General features: G+C 41.2%; 1 protein-coding gene across 2 annotated transcripts in view; it reads right to left on the bottom strand.

Annotated features, from left to right (window-relative positions):
- Positions 1-11,968: 11,968 nt before the first annotated feature.
- ELP2 (elongator acetyltransferase complex subunit 2) overlaps positions 11,969-21,295 on the bottom strand; it is a 39,538-nt gene continuing 30,211 nt past the window's right edge. Inside the window, exons 17-22 of one of the 2 annotated variants that reach the window (XM_040074516.2) lie at positions 18,533-18,605; positions 17,963-18,149; positions 16,251-16,372; positions 15,612-15,754; positions 14,963-15,076; positions 11,969-13,991 (exon numbers count right to left, since the gene is read on the bottom strand). In XM_040074516.2, the coding sequence (XP_039930450.1) occupies positions 13,835-13,991; positions 14,963-15,076; positions 15,612-15,754; positions 16,251-16,372; positions 17,963-18,149; positions 18,533-18,605 (796 nt within the window). In that variant the 3' untranslated portion in view covers positions 11,969-13,834. The remainder of the gene's footprint in view (positions 13,992-14,962; positions 15,077-15,611; positions 15,755-16,250; positions 16,373-17,962; positions 18,150-18,532; positions 18,606-21,295) is intronic. The other variant, XM_040074523.2, reaches the window with a different exon arrangement.

Here is a 21,295-nt window from a genome sequence, read left to right as displayed (position 1 = left end):
CAGCTTACTGGAGGTCTGCGTGTCCCAGTCTACTTACCCTCTGCACGTCCTTCCCACTTTAATTATCTCACCAGCTTCAGTGGCTCTCAATCTCAGGGTCACCAAAGCTACTTGCCGGTAACCCGATTGCCAACAGCAACAAAAGACTCAGAATTGCCTGTTTTGATTATTGTTTAATTTTCATTCAATTCACAGTCTGTCCATGGCGAAAAGGGCTTCTTAATGTCTATCTCATGATCTGGAAACTCTCACCAGTGAGTGAAAATAGCTGCCCCTCAGAAAGGAGTACAAGTCCAGAGCTACTGGTCACTCAAGGACACCCAAATGCCAGCAGTAGGTATTTCTGATAAAAGAGCCTGCCCCAGATGTGCACATATTCCCCCACCTCCATCCCCCTTAGGTGATACTTCAGCTTCTTTTGGTGAAGTCGACTGAAAAATACTTGCTGTGCAAAGATCAAAGTAAAGCAACAATTAAAACTGGGTGAGGGCATTGCTGAAGTTTAAAGGAGAAATGCTTTAAGACATTCACAGAGAGAAATGTGGAGATGATGGGCATGTCATTTTGCAGCACCGGAGCTCCTTCTGATGTGTGATTTCACACAGCCTTAACTGGAAGAAAATTTTCAGACCTTTTCAAAACAAAAATTCAGAAATACTCTGGACTTCTTTAGGCACAGTTCAATCAGGCTTGAGCGGCGGGATGAGAAGGGGAAAATTAAAAAAATATAATGGAACACAGGCCAGCGCCCTTCACTTTGCTCTCTAGTTTTTCAGTTCCCACTTGTGAGATGAGAGCAACTCTAAGACTGCTGCTATTGCAAGCAGCCGGTTTTCCCTGTGCCCTCTAGATCTGGGTGAGACAACAGAAAGGAAGCTGCAGGAGCCTGAGAAGAAAACACCACTAACCCTGAATTGGCAGCTCAGTTCAGGAGGCAGAGCTGTCAGGGATTTAACCTTCCTCACACAAGCGCTTCTTCACTGCAGCCACCACTGAGGTCCCTGGAAGAAGGACTGTAAGGGAGGACGGCATGTGAGAAAAGGTTTTGATAGCTGCCCAGTACCTAATGTTCCTCTTGAAATATTCAGGGAAAGAAAATGGTATATTCCTTCAACTGCCTCTTCTCTTTCACTTCTTGAAACTCAGTCTCGGTGGTTTTCCTGTGTGAGAAACCCTAGCTAACTAGGAATAGCTTGAGCATATTTAAGGTCTCATCTTTGTGACTTCAACACAAGGGCATTAATAGCTTCAAGGTGCTAGGGAGAACGAGGTGGTGGTATTATTGTGTAGAAACAGTAATGATCTCATTCACAAGAACTGAAGAGGGCCAGAGAGATGTGCCATTTCATGAAAAATTGTAATATCAACAAATATCTGTAAAATGACTCCAAAGAGTCTCTCAGAGTGGCTTTTAAATAATTGAAGAGGGAGTTTAGGTGCTGCTGAATGATGATGCTCCGGGCTTTCAGGCCAAGTTTTCTGAAGTTTACTATCGACTCCAAACAGGGAGTGCATTCTAGCTTGAAAACACATCTGAGTGAGCATCGAGCTGCCCTGGGATCAAAGTTTGTTAATATTTTAATGTTTCTAACATGATGCAGAGTGCATGAGAAGTATAAGCCTTGGGGACCATCCTGCTTAATTTATGTAGTGAGTCACTACCAAAAAGCAAGGCTGTAGTTCTGCCTTCCTGATGGCACATTAAAATCTGCCTATTCTCAATAGTCCAATACAGAGGATTAAAACAACCCCTTCTTCCCCTTCTATATATTTAACAAAGACAATAGAAAATTAAACCGGTTCAGGACAATAATAGGCAATCAGGAAAAGATGTTGGAGCTGACTGTCATTAGCCATACCGCTTTTCAGTCTAGTATAGAGATAAATCAGATCAGCATTTGGCAAACAAAACAGTCATGCTGGTGCTGGAATAATTGCATGCATTGTCAGAAGTGCAAGTAAAGGCCTTCAAATGTACTGCCTACTTCACATCAACTCTGCTTTATTTAAAATAGCCATCTACAGAGCAAACATGATCTGGGAAAAGCAACCCTTTGAGGCACAAATGTATAACAGTAATCACAAAAAGCTGAGCAGAGCACGTGTGATGGGCCCCACCATGGGACACGCAGTAGCAGGCTGGCTGCCCAACTGCAGAACACACAGTGGGGTCAGAGAGAGGACAGACCTCTCAGGGCTCTTCTTTGCCCTAAAAATCCCAGGCAAAGCACTGGTTCTCCAGCTTCATGGGCAGAGGGCTTAGGGCAAGAACCTCCCCAGTGAGGGAGGGATGTAGCACAGTTCTGTAAGTAGAAAAAAGAATTGCCAGCCTTAGCCTGCAAGCATTAGCTCTGTGCTGAGCAGACTGAAAGGGGGTCCCAACCTCCCAAGAGCTTTGGATGCTGAAAACCACTGTGCTATCAACAATGCTTTTGGCTCTCCTGCTGTCCCTGCTGCCTCTTGCAATTTTGTTTTGCCCAGAGCAGGATGCCAAGATGAAACCCAGGACAGGTCATTGGTGGCCACTCAGATAGTAAGGCAGTTGATGAGAAGGGCTGTACCTGTGCTCCTGAAAACAAGTTTCCTGCAAGTCCTGGGAGGTGTCACCCACCCAAGGGAGTCCATATGGATCACAGTACATAAAAACTGCTGCTGCTGCTTTCTCCCTCCCAGTACACAATACTGGGCTTTAAGGGAAGGTCATCTGTGCAGTGGGTATTTGAACTCGGTTCCAGTTTCTGGCCTCCCAAAACAGTGAGTTATCTCATCCTGCCACAGCTGCTGCCCTGCAGTGCAAGTGCTGGGTTTCCACGGCTAGGGTGGTAGCTTGCAATTTTTTTAATTGAGTTGAATGCAAGCAAAGGCTGTGAGCTTGGCTGGATCACCAGTCCCTAAACCATCTCAATTTTATAGCTTCTGCTGGCAAGATTTATACTGAATTCAGCTATTTTGGGTGAGCTTTAATCTTCAAAGAAGAAAAGGCAAAGCAGGTTGATGCTCTCCTCCAATAAAGCAACAGACCTCATATATCAGGCAGTCTTTTTACCTGGCAAAAAAAAAGCAAAAACTGTGCAGTTCCTTGTATACTAGTGAGTGGTTTTCACTTCATTATGGAAGGCTGCATCCACTGATACAAGGTTTTATCCTAGTTTGAAAAGACAGAAGAATCTGATTGTTTTGCTACAGCTTTGTTCATCCCATCACGATTCCCCAGAAGAATTCACTAAGAATGATGCTTAAATTCTGTTTGTGTCATGAAAAAGTGGCACATCTCAGAGATGCTGCAACATGACACTGGCTCGGTGTTTGTAAAAGGCTCCACAGCAGCCAGACAAGCCAAGGGCTTTAGGAGGCAGAACGACACAGTAGGGACCAGCTAATCCTGTGGCAACCTGGAGAGCATTGTTGCCTGAAGCTGTTAAAGAAGCACCAATCATTGATCTGGGCCTGCAGTGGATCTCCCAAAATAGCCTGCTACTGACTATCCTACTGGAAAAGGGAATAGCTCAGCCAAAAGCCTGCAAGCATCTGGCACCAACATGCCTCCACATGTCATGAATGCCTGCTAGCAAACCTTCATATGGCCATTATCCTATGAAAAGTTCATTTGCATATTTGTGCCACTTGGGAAGTGAATATTGCTTATATTAGCCAAGAGCTGATGACAAAGAAAGGGATGTCTGCCTGGGATATGGTGTGCTTTCAGAGGCCGAGATGAATTGGTCTGCTGACACACTGCCATGAGACATGGCAAACAGCTCCATGATTTGAACACGGAAATGGCACCACAGCCAAAGTCATAAGTGGACAGTGTCAGATGTCGACAAGATATTGTACGTGCCTAAAACAGGGTCTCCACCTGGCTGCAGCACAAGGTGGGAAGTTGTCTGGAAGAAAAAGACCACAAAGAACAGCCTCAAGCAACTGCAGCCCAGCTGTAGGAAGACTGGGTTTGTCACCCCTGCCAGCTGAGGAGACGGCTCAGAATATGAATCTCAGATCTAAAAGCACATTGACCTCTACCTCGACCTCAGAGCCTACTGCACCTGTCAAGAGCTACTCCTATCACAGGGTAAACTATGTCCTGGTGACTCAGAGAGCACATATGGCACCTTTAGAAGGAAACAGGGATACGACAGCTTCTTCAAAAGCATATGTTCACCTTTCTCCCACACCTACGCAGAAACACAAGGTGCAGAACATGTTCCACGCACACATCATCGTCATCTCCACAGCACTGTACAGTTTGCTCCCAGGAGGGGCAGAGGCGTTGCAAACATTGAGCCCTTATAGGCAAATCTCAAAACTCTGCAAGGTCTTTATATCAATATCATCAGTTGTGGTTCTTCCCATGCTGAAGCTGCGTTCAGGCTGAAATGAAGTATTTTTGCCTGCTTTGGGCTGGTTGTTCAGCTGGGTCTGGGACACCAGTTCTCACCCTCAGTCAAACAGCTGCTGGAGAAAAAGTGGATAGGGACAATTCACAGAATCACAGAATCACAGAATCTCTAGGTTGGAAGAGACCTTCAAGGTCATTGAGTCCAACCCACGCCCTAACACCTCAACTAAACCATGGCACTGAGTTCCACATCTAATTTGTTTTTAAAAACATCCGAGGATGGTGACTGCACCACCTCCCTGGGCAGATCATTCCAGCACTTTATCACTCTTTCCATAAAAAACCTTTTTCCTAATATCCAACCTCTATTTCCCTCAGCTTAAGACTGTGTCCTCTTGTTCTATAATTGCTGCCTGGAGAAAGAGAGGAAAGAGCCCAACCCCCACCTGACTACAGCCACTTTTCAGGAAGTTGTAGAGGGTGATGAGGTCACCTCTACATCTCCTTTTCTCCAGGTTAAACAACCCCAGCTCCCTCAGTTGTTCTTCATATGGCTTGTTTTCCAAGCCCCTCACCAGCCTCGTTGCCCTCCTCTGGACATGTTCAAGCATCTCAACGTCCTTCCCAAACTGAGGGGCCCAGAACTGGACACAGCACTCGAGGTGTGGCCTCACCAGTGCTGAGTACAGGGGAAGAATGACCTCCCTGCCCCTGGGCAACATTTTTCTAACATTTGTTTCCTCTTAGAGGCATACCAAACACAAATTTTCATTTGCTTCCTCAAGACATATGGCAAATAGCAGGTACTTTTCTCACACAACATCTCTTATTGGTTAAGAGACCGTATTTTAGTGTCTTACAGATGACCAGTCAACCCCACCATCACCATAACAGAACAAGACTCCGTGACCAACTGCACAAACTTGCAAGCCCTTTTTTGCTTTTGGAGAACCTCTTTTAGCCACATCATAGAGAGTGAATTGTGGAGGAGGAATGAAAGGTTTCCAGCTTGTTTTACTTTTTTAAAGATCTTTCTGGATAACCTGGTAAACCACAAGTCACTGCACTGCTCAGTAGCTCAAGAGAGTACAATATCCTCTCCTACATTATGCAAAAGGACAAGCTGAACAGCAACGGCACATTCCTCTAGACTTCAAAAAAATCATTTGTTTGTTTTTAAATCTGTAAAATCCTATGGAGACTTTTGCCCCTCCGCTGATTTTGTGGGACAGCTGGAAAGGGTTTCTGGCATCTGCCATGTCTGTGGGGAGGTTTTCTACACAGTGTGAAAGCCCCTCTCGTGACGTGGCTGCGAAGGCTCTCACCAAATCACAGGAGTCACGCACCAGCCTCCTCTGTTTTTACCGAGTCGATAAAGGGAATTCTCACCACCGTGATTGACTGATCCTTTGATGGAGCTGCAAAGACGCAGGAGGCATAAAATCAGCTGCTGCACAGACGTCCCAAGCATATGCTGCCAGTACCTTCAGTCTTGGGTTGCGGCTACCCTGTTATTTTAGTATTGGATTTATCCTTTAGCAGTAAGTGCTAATCGTTCTGCACCAGGCTGCGATGCTGAGGCCTCTGCAACTTGTCACTGCAGACCAGAATGATATTAGAAAAATCAATTTATGGCTTAAATAAGGAAAGAACAAAACAGTCCAAAAACAAGATACTACACTCTGTCACAAATATCCAAAATACAGCATCATGAGCCTTAAATGCTTCAAATAAGATAGTTTTGACTTGTTTCAAAACAAAACAAAAAAATGTGAAAATTATTTACCAGTACTTTAAATAAAACAATTTGGTTTGTTAGGCACTCCCAGACAAATAAATTAAAAGATGCAAAACCAATAATAAATGCCTCTTTCTTGGTAGAAATACCAAGGGTAGGGGAGAAGGCAATAAGTTAAGTGAAAGGAAGAGTACAGCGGCCACAAAAGGACATTTAATTATAGCAGGACCCTTCAAACTGGAAAAGAAACCCATGAGTAGGGAATATGCTAGAGGCCTACAAAATCAGGAATAACAAGGAGACAGTGAAAAACAACTAATCCTTTTCTTTTCTAATATAATAACAAGGAGGCATTAAATGTTCCAAACAAACAAGAGATGCATCTTCTTATTGGCACAGCCTTACCCTGAGGATTATCCACTAATCACAGGGGAAATTATGCGTTTGCATGGATTCAAAAAGCAATTAGACACATCCATGGAAGAAAAAGGAAATTCATCAATAGCTAATAGGCAGCAGGGCTCTTCCTCTGGTTGAAGATGTTCCTGAAACATAAGTCGCTGGCATCTGGGAGAGTTTCATCATATGATCCACTATGGTCATCCATCACTTAAAAATCATGGCATCATAGAGTGTGGTTTGGAGGGGACCTTAAAGTTCATCACTCCACAAAGCCTCATCCAGCCTCAGCTTGAACACTTCCAGGAATTGGTCATGTACAATTTCTCTGGGCAACTTGTTCCTGTGCCTCATCACTCTCACACCAAAGAAATTGTTCCTAATATTTCATCTAAACCTACCCTATAATCTAAATCACAGCTGCCCTCAGGAGGTGTATGAGACCTCATTAGCTTAAACCCCTCGCAGGGCATCCACATGGTTAGACAGCCTTTCAGAATAAAAAGACCAGACAACAAAACAGACACAGAAAATTAGGTCCCATTTTACACTTCAACAAGGTAAAGCAAGAAAATTAAGATTTTCTTTATATCTTCTTCAGACTGAGTTTTTGGGGTTGAGGGACAATGTCTATAGCAGACAGTAAAACCCTGTGTGATTAGGAGGTGCTCCTTATTTTCTGAAGTTTACTGTTTCTCAACTGCAGGACAAAAATTGAATGCTTTCAAAAGCAGTGGTTTATGAGACATGCTTGTCACTGAAACAGTGCATTTAAGCAACCCAGAGGAGATCGAATACCTGTGTTTGAATATATTGGTAATTTATTTTGGGTTTCGGGTATACATGACAGGTGCTGCAAATACATTCATCCTTTTTCTTATATTGCCACCTGGTGGTCCTGAGCATGAGGAAGCAACCAACTCACTGATTTTTCAGAAATGACCACAGTTCAGGCATTTAAAATAGCATCCATTTCTTTTCCTCTGAGACAGATGGTAAGCAATTTTTTAAATCTGGAATTTTGGGGGTGAGGGGCTGTTTGGGTTTACAACCAATATCACAGCGCCTGCGTCAGTTCTCAATTATCTAAATAGATGGCTGCAATGGCCACCCCAGGTCATAGGGAAACTGTTAGGATGGATTGCAGCTCTGCTGCGGGCTCTGGACACCTGACTGGGCTGGATGACTTGCTCTCTGGTGCCAGGCACCCCACACTCAAATGGAGGCAGTAGATGGAGGGAGCTTCCAGCCACAGCCAAACCATCTTTCCTGTGCCCTTTCCACCTCACCAGTGGTGGAAGCATGGTGTTTCTGTTCCCAGAAGCAGTGTGCCATGAGGCCAGAGCAATGCCTGAGCTCCCCTCTGGGGGGGATGTTGGAATACACTGTACAGTGTGTATGGGGAAAATCCCAGCTCTGCAGACACGCATTAAAATCTGCAGTTTGGGATCACATCACTACTACACACAGGCAAGTCCATACAAAAGAATAGTGTAGGAAAGCAATACAATAAAGGTTAAAGAAAAGAGAGCTACAAAAAGAGAGCTGGACTCTCTAGGGAAGGAAATTGTACCATAGGCTTTAGACACTCAGTCTATTGTAGAGACCATGGGCACTTGTCCAGTTGGGTTTTCCCAACACAGGAGAGATGGTGTTAAACTGGAGCAAGTGCAGCAGAGGGCCACTAAGGTAGAGGGAGCTGGATCAGCTGCCCTGTGGGGAAAGGTTCAGCCTGGGGAAGAGAAGGCTTTGCAGGTACTTGGTAGCAGCCTTTGGATGCTAAGAAGGACTATGAAGATGATAGAGCCCAGCTCTTCACAACAAAGAGAAGAAAGAAGGTAAAAGAGGGCATAAACCAAAACAAGAGAGGTACAGAACTGAGAAAAGTTTCTATCATGAGGACAGTCAGCAGTCAAACTGTGTAGTCTCCGTCTTCTGAGATTTTTCAAGATGAGACCAGCAGAAGTTCTGAGCAGTCTGGTGTGATTTCACAGTTGACCCTACCTGGCGCAGCTTGGAAAGGACACTTCCTGAGCTCCCTTCCAATTTGAATATTCACATGATCCTTTTTCTCTGTGAAACATAATCTGTTTTTATTTCAGCTTTGAGCTAGCGATTTTCAGTACTATTAATCCATGGAAATGCACTTTTGAGCAATTCATAGGAATTTCAGAATTTCACATCAGAGATATAACTCGTAGTTTGAGCTATGACAATACCTTTTATGTGATAAAGCACACCAATTTTCTTTTTGATCGGTAGAAAAGGTTTAAGCTGCTATTTGTCTAGTAGTAGCTAAGCAAAACCAACATTTATATCTTTTTATTAGCTTTAACAGCCTACATTCCACGCACCTGTAACTACAGGGGTGGTCTGCCAGCCTCAATCAATGCTCACCAGCTGTAAAGGGGCTCTCACTTCAACTAGTTCCAATGGACTTAGTAACCCTGGAGCTGTTACTGAAAGCACAGCAATGTCTGTGATATAAAGAGACTGCGTGCACACACCAAAGAAGAAGAAATTTAACCAGAACACCCACAGGAGGCTTCTACATCACACTTTCAGCACCTGTGGAGGTCAGACAGACCCACCCTGAAGACCTACACAGAGCAACCTAGAGGCATCTCAGGATGCACTGGATTCCCTGCACTGTTTCAACCTCCCTGGCTGAACTTCTTCTGCAGAGAGAGAATCAAGTGTCTCAGTTTGGTGCTCTCTGTGGACAGTGGTGAAAACATGTAGCATCCAGAGAACAGAATATAGGATGAATATAGGACTTTGACATGGGCACCTGCCACGTCGAAGGAAATGTCTTAAACAGCAGAAAGCTCCTACACTCTAAAAAGTGTGTCTGTGGAGTACAGATATTCTCTCAGAGAGGCACATCTCTATATGATAACTCGCAGGAAGGAGACTCTCCAAGATTATGAAACAGAGAGACAAACGTTAACGATTGCTTTATCTCAAAAAGCACTTGGAAAGCTTCCCTTGGGGACACTGCAGTCAATTCATTTTTGTAGAGGAGAAAAGTTCCCCCCACTGGCTGGTAGACAGTTTATGCTTTAGCAAGGGAGAAGGGCATGATGCTCACACGTACGCCAGTAATTTCTTGTCAGGGAGAAAGGAGGTAATGATGCTGGACAGGCTGTGTAAACACCAAAAGCCCAAAACCTAGCAAAGGAAGACTCAGAGACACAGAAGGCAGAACAGAAAATACCAAGAGGATGTTACACTTGATACATATGAATTCTCCCAGGATCATGTATTAGAAAGCATTGGATTATTTTACAAGAACAATAGGAAGAGAGAGCAGGCTGTTGAGAAAATAAGGATTCATTTCAGAAGTATTTAGGGGCCTGCAGGAATGGAGAAGGGACCAACCAAGAAGGCAAATTGTCTTCTTAGAAGAGTGGGTGAGTAAAGAGAGAAAAGCCCTTAGAAAAAAACAAAACTAGGCAGGACAAGATTGCTATTAGAACAAGCTTTTGAGGCAAGGGGAACAGCTCCTCTGCAGTACAAAATTTTTTTGCTGCATCCCTTGTAATTTCAGCTGGGATCTGCTGGAGTCTGTGTAAGGGTGACACCAACGTAACACAGTGATTACCTCACGCACAACACCTCCCCTCATCTGTGCAGCTGTAATGTTGGCTGAGTCCTGCAAACACCATTTACATGGAGCAGCTCTCCTCCAGGACTTCAAGTCCAGGGTTATCTGATTGGCAGAACTACCCCAGGATATTGGAACTAGCCCCATTTTTAGGGTACAGCATTGGGATTTGTCACATGGTCTACACTAAATTCCCTCCAGAAAGAGAGAGGTCATTTCTAGTTTTATTATTGCATTACAGCACAGGATGAGTTGCTGCAGAAAATAAAATTGCAGTGTTTGAATATGCATTGAACACAAACTGCTCAAATACAGTCACTAGAGCTGGTCCCACAAGGTGACAGCAAGAGCTGTGCTTGAGCAAGTGTACCAGGGGCTGGCAAAGGGAGCCCACAGCCCCCCAGCTCCCTACAGCAAACACAGAAGCAGGATAAGAGGAATCTGGTGGTTGGCATAGGAAAAAAAGGCAGCTCCTGGCTGGGGGAGAAAAGTGCCTGAAGGGATATCCCACAGCTGAGGGTGTGCCAGTACGCAGTGCAAAAATGGAGGGTCAAGGTCTGGGCAGGTCGTAGGGTAAACATGTGGCCCTGCTGCCTCAAAACTGCCACTGCTGATAAAAGAGCAGTAGTGGGGCATTGTGAACTGAAGTGTGCTCAACAACTCCCACGTCCACCAGCTTCCAGGGCACAAAAGGCAAATTCTGATTTTTGTCCTGTCAGTGATTTTGCCTCATCTTTTGTACAGCTCCAGATGCTCCTTAAAACAGAGCAAGTAATATTTTTGCTTCCCATTTCAGCTATTTTAAAGTTTCCTTATTTGTAACAGCCACTTCTTTAAAGTGAGATTTGAGTCTAAATGAGGACACAGCTGCTTCCTCCTCTTCCCTCATCTCTGCATTAGCTGCAGTTGGCAGTGAGCCTTAGAGCATTCTCATTTCTGCACGTTAAATATTTTGGAAAACAGATTAGTCAGAGTTACCAGAGTGATGTTTTCAATAGCTCAGAGTTCAATAATTGACTTCCTTGAAATTTTCAACCACTTCTAGTTACTTTTGAAGTCAGCCCACAAGAGAGACAACAGCAGTATAACACTTTTTTTTTTAAGGCTTAGCATGATAGGTTTAGCATAAGCCTTTTTTTAAGGCTTAGCACAACCTGCTCCTTGTTTGCCATTTCATAAGTGAAGGAATCGATAGCTTAGCAGCAGTGCATAGGGAGCTTGCCATGTGGAAGCCAGGCAGGAGTTCCTCAGGCTGAATGTCAGCATCCCACATCCTCCCAGTTTACACAAACAGCTCATTTTGGTCTCCTCATCCACCGGACACCACAGCATGCTCACTTCTAATGTCAGGGTTAGCATGGCTTGCTGGTCCAACACAGACCTGAGGATGCCTACACCAACATCCTGGACTGAAAGATTTAAGATTGCTTTGGACAATCTTGATAACGATATGATTTTTGTTATAAACAGCACAACCCATTTCTTGCTTGCTTTGTCACGTACACCTCCACTGTAAGACAAAACCATCCTCCTCCTTTGGACCTGATTACATCAAACAGTTTGTTCACATCTTTGACCACAAAGTCTCTTCAAAATTAGCATAAAGCCACTGATAATATGCATCCAAAATATTCATGGCATGGCTTTACTTCAAATGTATCAGAAGGTATTAGAAGGTTCTTTACAGAACTTTCAGCTTATCCCATCAATTTTCTCAACTCCATTTTCAGTGGCACTGTGCAACAAGCAGAGAATTTCAGAGAGCCAGGTACACTGACAGCAGCTCATTCCTTAGTATTTATTACATGCTGATTTACATTTTGAAAAGATATGACTGGATTTATGAGGAGATAAATGTGTATATACAAGTCACACCTACTAAATGCATAGCAGAGTGATGTGCGAGCAAAGATAATATCATATATAAAATATTAATCATGCGTTGAGGTGTCTAACCTCTAACTTAATTGAAAATTAAAAGTGTCTATCATAAATATTTAGACTTAGGAGACCAAATCTCGTGCATTTAAAGCTGGAACAACAGATGTCATTGAGTCATCAAGTCCCAGGGGTAATGGAGTGGATTACTAAATCCTCTAGTAGCTTTAATGACAGCATTTCACAAAATAAAAGAGAGGGACACCTAATATGGTGTTTCATTGTCTCCTATACCCAGAAGTGGCCACATAACAAGATGTAGTTGGAAAGAAGTACACAGTATTACTATCAAATTGTAAGATACAAGATTACAATTGCGACACAGAATAAAGTCCCACTTTTGGCAACTTTTTGAAACCTCCTGAGTGATAGGTTATGTCTTTCTCTTGCCAGGATATAGTTGTTTAAAAATTCCCAGACAAGTGAAATACAATACTCAAATGCTTGAATGCTAAAGCACTCGTGTAAGGAAAACACTAGGTACCACAAGTAAAATGTAGCAAATCATCTTTATTAATAAGTCATTTTTTTATTCCCCTGTCCCCATTTTAAATAATGGTGTTTGTTTGGTTTTTTGGTTTTTTTTTTAATGGCTGAAAAACAGAACTGAAAATGAAGAGGTAAAATACAAAACCTTTCAAGGCATAAACACAAAACCTTCCAAGACATAATCCATAATAACTCTGAAAAAAATATAGCCCACTCTGAAAGAGGTGCACTCAATCTAAATATCCTACATAGTAAAAAAGTTAAACACAATTCCAATTACCTCTGCACTGCCATTTACAGGTAGCAAGCAGTTCTGGAGTAACAATAATTTCACTCTCAAAGTTTAACTGATTTCTAAATTAGACTTTGGAACCAGATAGAGACCTGCTGACATGAAGTCTTTCTGAAGTACTCTCAGTCTAGTAGCACTCTACTTAAATTCCACTGTGAGACAACTAAATTAACTTGTTCCCACCAGAGCAAAGAGGGAGCCCTCAAAAGTCAGGAAGAGCCCAAAGACATTGTAAGGAATGGCTGCCTCCTCTAAGCTCCTGCCTAGTGATATCCATAAGCTTTTCCAGTCCAAACGGTAGAGGATAGCCCTCCAACAGTCTCAGAGGTGGCCCTTCTATCACACTGTGCTCAGAGAGGGCTCACAGGGGAGACACCAGAGGATTTAAGTGGTGTCTGAGTCCAGCTTTAAGCCTCACCTGACCAAGAAGTACAAGTTCAGCACTATACAGAACAAAGGAATAAAATCAAGCAGACCTGTCCAAGCATCTGAACACAAACTACTCCTTCCAGAGTCAAGCGGCTTCAGACACAGACCAGGGCTGTAATACACATTCAAAGGCAATCAGAGAAAGCTTCATGTTTAATCTTGATCTCTGGCTGCACACACCTGAACACACACTGGCAGCACTGGCAGGTCCACTGACAGTCATGTTAAACAGCAAGAGGAGTTAAAAAAAAAAATTCAGAACTCCAGGTGAAATCTCAAGCACAGAAGAATCCACGTATCAGCAGCTTCCCACCTACCCTTCGAATCACAGCAAACAAAGCTCTCTCATTATCCTCCCATGCGCTACCCCACCTCCCATCCCTCAGTTCCAGGACATTCACCAAACAAAACTTCATATTCCCAGAACTGCAGGGTTAGAAAAATACTTGATATTTCAAACTTCCACCAAAGTTGCATTAATAAATTACATGTCAGGTATTTTACTTTCCACAGCAGAAAACAGAAAATTCAATAATCCAAGTGGCTAAAAGTTGAAATAAATTGCTGTGAATCTGTTTGGCACAAACAGGCCTGCTGTCTTTGCTAAAGAGCAAATCTGTTGACATTGAATATTTTAACACAGTGATCGGCTCCACAACTTGCAAGCTGCAACCACTTGCTGCTGTTCTCGTCGTTATGTCCAGCTCTGCCTGCATGATGTCTCCAACATAAGCGCTTCACAGCAAGAGCATGACTTTGGCTGCAACAAAAAGAAATCCATACGTAACTGCAAAATGTTAAACACAGCTGGGCATGTGACTGTAAACGTCAACATTCATGTAATTAGTACTCTTCAGTTAACACTACCGACCGAGGGAAAACTGACTTGTGACAACCAGCAGGTATTAAGTTCTTATTAAGTAGGGTCATTAACACTAATGACATTTTATCCTCTCACTCATCAATAATTCAAACAGCTATTGATTTTCAGTTTTACCACATTAAGCTGGAGGTCAAGTACCTCAGTTACTTAGATATGACAGATTTCTGGCTTTTAGCCTGTGATTTCCTGTTATCTGGTGTCTCTTTCCCATCCACTTCAAGCACACACAGGCCAAAGTCACCATCAACTTCCATTTCTGTTACTATCAATGCCAGTGCGTGATAGAAGAACCCAGGGGAGTGCTTCAAGTGAAACATTCCAAGTCTCTCCACAGAGTCTCTCTAGCTGTCACTACAGCAGACCCACATGGAATTTGTCATTCCTTTGGTTTCTGCTGGACACTGCTCTCGAAAGCTTGCTGTCATTCACTCCAAAACGTTTTGCTGATGTACATAGACAGTGATCCTTTCCACTCTCTCTTCAGTGTTTTCTGTCATCATATTTATGACTAAAGGTAAAGCTTTTTTTTTAAGTAGGGCAAACAAAGGGTAATACTTCTCAAAGCATTTGCATAGCATGAGGTACTTTGGGGTTTAACACCCCTCTGGTTTTTGTTCATATTTGTTGGGAGGCTTTTTAATACATCTAAATAACCAGTATTTTTATTTCTGGGTTTTGCTTCAAGATATCTTTAGACTTTCAGGGATCAAACATTTCCTAAAAAGATAACTATTTTTGGTATAGAAATAAACTAGACTCATATATTTCATCCTATAAGAACAGAACTCCAGCGCTGTTAATCTGAAGAATAATATTTCATTGCTCCTAACTCACTTCAAAAGACATACCTGTTACCTATCTCGACACTTGTAGTCCAGTCAGCCAGTGCTGGTTCTTTCCCACTTTGCTTCCATGTGTGCAAGATAATCTTCCCGTTCTCTAAGCCTACTGCAACAATGTATCTATCAAGAGAATAATTATATTAATTTCATTAGAAATTACAGTAGACAGCTCCGTGAGGTCAGTTCTAATACAGAATAGAAAGAACTGGCACTCAAGCACTGTTGTTCACCTTGCCCTTCAAATCAGTATTTAATTTTCCATGACAAAAAATAATACATTGAAGCTGCTTCACAAAAAAACCCAAGCAAAATAGGAACTTGCTACATATATTTGGTTAGGAAAAAATAAGGAGGTCATCACAACATCAGATCAGTCACTATTGTTGGAAGAATTAATGTGTTTCAAGCGTGTTCAAGCGTCTCTCCCTCCCCTCTCCCACTTTCATTTTTCTCGTTACACTGCTTGGAGAAGTCACCATACACCTGAAAAGGTGGCTAGGGAAGAAAAAAGTAGAGGTCATTCTGTTAAAGAATGGTCAACATAATTGACAGGCAGATTTTGAGAGCTGTTTAGCCACAGGAAACTAGTTGACTAAAGGGATAAATACTAATTTCAGGTTAAACACAAAATGACATTACAGCAAACCAGCAATACCTTCCATCAGGAGTAAGCACACGGCTGATACCAACAGCAGTCACAGAATCCCCAGCATCCAGCACTGTTGAACACGGCTTGATTGAATCTAGCTCATTCCCTTCAGTAATCACTGACAAATCACACTGGCCCCAGATAATGACCTGTATGAAAAAGGGTCATCTCTATGAACTTCCACTTTAATCTTCTTATAAATGTATGTACAAAAACATAAGGAATAACTGAATTAAAATAAATCCAGGGTACAGTGGATGACCCTAAAAAAGGCAAAAAAAATCTCTACCTACAAAGCTTTGACTTTGTAGGCAGTCTGTCTCATTTCATTAGTTACTGACAACAAAACCAGATTCTGTTATGAAAGTTAAAGAAAAACGTGAGACCCATAGAATTATGTGACATATGCTTGTCTTACTGCATGAAAAAAGGAGTGAAAATGTCCAACTGGCAGCCCACAGTCTTGTATATACATCTTCAAGCACTTAATTTAGCTTATGAAAGTATCACTGATTTCTGTGCTAATACATGCAATAAGATTTTTGTGTATATATAAAATAGGGGCTCATAAGAACACAGGGTTTGTTATTCTAAAAGATTTTTAAAATAACTCTGGGCTTTCTAAATTCCTTTAACATATATTACCTTTTTGTCCCGACTACCAGTAATAAAATACTTGCTATCTGGTGTCCAATCACAGGACCAAATGATTCGACTGTGAACAGCTGTATCTTTATCTGTGTATGCACAGCAAGTGAAGACTGGTCCTGGAATAAAACATGTAGAGGAAAAGCCTTATTTCAACTACTTTACATATTAAAAGTGATTTCTACTCTTACCTCACTCTATGTTAGAACTGCAAGAGTACTTGGACATTATTCCACTCATCCTTAAAGCAACTGGGAATACTTAGGACTACATGAATATTTTTTTTCCAGCACTTACCACAATGATAACTATCACCTACGTGAGACCATACCAGTAAGCCCTTATAGCTCTAAAACAGTAGGAACAGTTCAATATTTTAAATGCATTTCTTTTTCTGAAGAATTTAAGTCCAAATATGACATCTTCAGGTTATTTCTATCAAGTTTTTTTAAGAACACTGATTCCGTAAGTTTTTGAATAGTGCAACATTCACCATGTGTTCACATTTCCCCAGTAATTTCACTAAAGCTCCTATTTACCAGTAAATCCCAACTGTTCAAATCATAATGGTACAATTGTAAAGATTAATGGGTTCCCAAAGAGACAAGGTTGTATTTCAGCATGTATACATCAGGCACTAAATCTGATCAGCAGATCAGTAAATGGGAATGCTTTTCCTAAGTAGAAAAGGCTGTCGTTTTGGAGCATAGACTTGGAATAACCACTTCTTGGGATGCCAATAGCAGTGGTTTTGCTTTACACAGATAATGATGTTATTTGTAGACAGAAGGGTTATTGATGAACAGATGAAAAGAGGATTTCCTCTACTCGCTATGAGTATTCATGATCCTTATCCTGAAACATTGTGTAACTACTGTGGACAGTATGCCAGGCTTTAGAGCAGAAGTCTGAATAGAACAGAAATTCAAGCCAGGATACAACTGGACACTGTCTGAAGGGGCCAAAACTCACTGCCAAGTCCCTAGGAACATTCTATAGAGCCCAGCAGTGTTTATATGCTATTAAGCCAAGAGTGCAATGATAATCGCTTTCAGCACAAGCATCTGTTCGAGGATTCTATTAAAGTGGTCAATAGCAATCTCCTCATGATTTTGCAAGGCTCAAAGTCTTAATGAGAGAGTCAACTGAATCCTTACTATCAGCTCTTTTTCCAGACATAGCCAGTTCTAGTCAAATTAATCAATTGTGTAGGATTATGAGAAAGCCACACCGAAGACAGAGATTAATCCTGTCAAGTGTCTCAGAGTGTCATGCCATGCAAGCAGGGACAAGGCAGCCCATGCATGATATGGGTGCAGCACTGAACCTTTTAGCTAAGCCTGCACAGAACTCTGAGATGAAGGCTCTCCTTGACAGAATGCCAATCTGAAGTTCAGCTTGTGTACCTGACTTCAGTAAGTCAAACATACAATCACATGCAGAAGGCACGAGGACTAGCAGACTTCATTACATCCATCAATTAAACACCATCTAGATTATATTCCACTCTGCATTTTAATTTTCTTTCTATCTTTCTACACATTAATTGCATTTATTAAATCCAGAAGAGCCTACAACACTACTAATTCTTCAAAGTTGTAAGCGAAATGTCCATTAAAATATTCTACCGATTCTCTTTCAAATATTTTGCAGCCAAAAATACTGAATGAACTGCCAAGTCTACAAATGTGTATGTGCATGTATCTTACCTGACTCTGAGGAATCTTGTTTCCTCCACAATGACCAATTCCTGTCTCTAGAAACAGCTAGTAAAAAGCTGTCATCAGGAGAAAATGCCAGCTGAGTAACAGTCAGATTGTGAAAAGACAAACTCTGCAGTTTCTTCCAAGAAGTAGTGCCCCACAAAATAATTGCTGCATGCTCTTTTTTGGAAGCCTGTATGGACAAAAAAAAAAAAAAAAAAAAAAAACACTGTGAATTAATGAGACCAAGTATAAAAGTCGCTTGTTTTAAGGCTTGCAATCAGGTAAAATCCAGCTTTCCTCTGGCAAGTTTCAAAATAATTTCCCTACTTTCTTGTAATGCTGACAATATATCAGTAAGAAAACATTTCAGACCTATATTTGTTAGAATTTATCTTAACAATATCTTCAAATGAATCATACACAATTTAGGGATAATAATTTATTGGCAATCCACCCTCACCTTTGCAAGGCAACTGTCACTTGCACAGAATCTTGCATTTTGTAAAAGAAGAGAATTCAGCCCTAGAAATCGGATAGCACTTTTCACTAGGTGGTGCTAGAATCTTTGCTTACCTTACATGCTGAGGCAATTAGAGTGTTTGAATTATTGCAAGCAACACAAAAAATTTCATATCCATGTCCATATCTGAAATACACATGAAAACAAATTAAACACATCAGTCATTTTTGCAGTACATATCAAAGTTGTTATATTAATTTAAACCCCTTTTCAAAAATGAAAGGCACCTGCCAGGAACTTCTCACCACTGTTTCAGCATTACATCCCCGATAACTTGTTCAGCTTTAAGTTTAAACATCTGCACAAATTCTTGCATTAGAAACTGGCTACAGAAAAATCCCTCCAGCCCATTCCATAGTCTCAAAGCATCAGCATTGTAGAAGCTACCCTAATGACTAACAAAGCAGATTAAAGCAGCATTTATTGTATTGTTATTTTCTTAAAAAGCAATTTTAACAATACCAATAAAAATGATAAACCACATATTTGAAATCCACTGACGATACATATGTCACAAACACACGGTCAAAAGATGCCTATTCTGTGAAATAGTGCAAGAAGATTTCTGAACTAAAGGACAAGCATCATGTTGGAAAGGGAAAACAACCTCTGTAAAACCCCCAAATTTTGGAGCCTTCTCCAGAAATAATTTTTTTAATCGGTTTTTGCATGAGTTCTGCTGAAATCCAAGCTCACATATCCAGACTGGTATTAAACTGATAAGGAGAAATTCCATGCAGATTAACAGAAATTAAAATCAGTCCCAAAAAAGACTGGAAGTAAATTGGAGTAAAATTGGAGATGCAACCTATAAACAGCAGACAAGTATCAGCTCAATACCAGCTGGCTGGGGTGGTTTGCTATAGTTCTCCTAGTTCTGAAGAGATGGGCAATTCTCTAAAGAAACTCCTTTGGTCAGCAGTGTTAACTTCTTACATGGGACTGATGTTTATGGGATTTCACTTGCAGCCAGAACAGTCACCTACTTAAATGACAGATTACTGTCTGGATCTGTTGAACTGAGTCCAAAGCATCGCTGCTGGGCATATCCCACCAACAGACTGCCAAAGCCATGTCTGAAGACTGGGAATGCACTGGCTTTTATGAAATGTAACTGCACCTGGGCCATTTAACAAGGAGAGGGACTAGTGTGGACCCCTAATTGAAATGTTGAGTTGCAAATTTGAGTATATCTTATAATGATGAAGGTACTACTGCATGTCTTAATCTTAATTTGCCACCAGCAGGAGTTTCATCATAATGCTTACTTTCAAAGCACATTCCTGGAGACCACTCTGTAGTGAAAACCACAGCAAGTCAGTTTTCTAAAACTAAAAAATATTTATTGCATCAAAAATATAAATTTCCTGAAATTCAATGACAGGAAAAAAAACATGAAACAACCCCTCAGTTGTTTTGGTTTTAACCTCCTAAAAGTAGTGTTGAAAAGCAGCTGATGGAAACATTTCAAGCTTCTGCATCCAATGCTTATTTTGCTAAATGGACGTGCCAAAATGTAGCCATTCTTATTAAATTAACAGAAAACATAAAATATTTTCTCTTGCAAAGTTACATGAGCAGGACTATCCTAGGTCAGACCAGCAGCTGTATAGCCCGTTGCTGTCTTCAGTAAGAGAATTAAGCCATTGGCAACAGGAGATGCTGTTTTAAAAGAGTATATATGAGCCTTGACAGCATAGGAGGTACAATACAGTCTCACCCCCGACCCCATAAACAAAATCTGATTTCATCACTACGTAGTACACCACCAAATAAAGGTTCACAATGGAGAGAAGCAACTGCATGAATGAATAGTGAAATGATATTTTCAACCACAGGTAATTTTGCCTCAGTGTTGTACAATTGATAGCATTTTTTAATGCACAGGTAGACTGGACTTTCAAGTGTCCAGACAAATGAATACAGTAATTTTCTACTGTCAAAAAGGATCTATTCCAACTTCCAAGTCTATTACATGAAATGTACATACATATAAACATATATATTTATGTCAACACTCAAGCTTTAATCTCAGCATGCTGCATATGAACTCTCTCTGATAATTTTCCAAGGGGATAAAGATTAGCATATTCTCACAAGATTTACCATATTTCTAAAGTTATTATATTATGTAAAAAATTCAGCAAGTTCCTCATACTAAAACCTCCTCAAGCAAACACTTTGCAAAACCCAACACTAATCCTTCAAAATCTGGTGTCAAGTTAGAGCTAGGAATACACAAATGTCAATGACAAACAAGCTATTTTTAGCAAGTCAGTGCCTCACACTGTTCTTCTGCTGCTATGGCAACTTGAAATCTACATTATGCGATTTCATGTTACCCCGTTCAAGATTACTCTGAGCAAAAAATCTGAAAGTCTACGAATGCTTTACATCTTGTTGCTCTTGCATAAAATAATCTATATCATTAGCTGTCTCTCTAAAAACAGAAAGAATTGCTCAGATAGAAGTCATCTGAAGACTGTCATAAAATAAGAGTTATTTTAATGAATGCAGGATATAAAGGCAGATAAGCAGCACTCCCATAGCTGAGTATAAAATATTAATGTCCCACTAGACTTTGTGAAATGTCAAAGGCAAATGAAGAAGGATTTTGGCCTTGGCTCCTTTTCACTACTTAAACATCCCATATCAATCAGCTTCTGTGAGTGCATTAACAGCCATAGAATGCACAGAAGAAACAGTTAAAGTAACAGCTAAAAATTACAAAACGTGCAGATATGGTCTAACATCCACTGGCTTTCCTCCTAAAATCATTTTTGTGTGCAAACACAGTAACAGAGCTTAAAAGCATT

The sequence above is a fragment of the Hirundo rustica genome, chromosome 1, assembly GCF_015227805.2.
Source record: "Hirundo rustica isolate bHirRus1 chromosome 1, bHirRus1.pri.v3, whole genome shotgun sequence".
Classification (NCBI taxonomy): domain Eukaryota; kingdom Metazoa; phylum Chordata; class Aves; order Passeriformes; family Hirundinidae; genus Hirundo; species Hirundo rustica.
The sequence above is the reverse complement of the archived record's forward strand: the minus strand, read 5'-3'. Positions and strand labels throughout refer to the sequence as shown.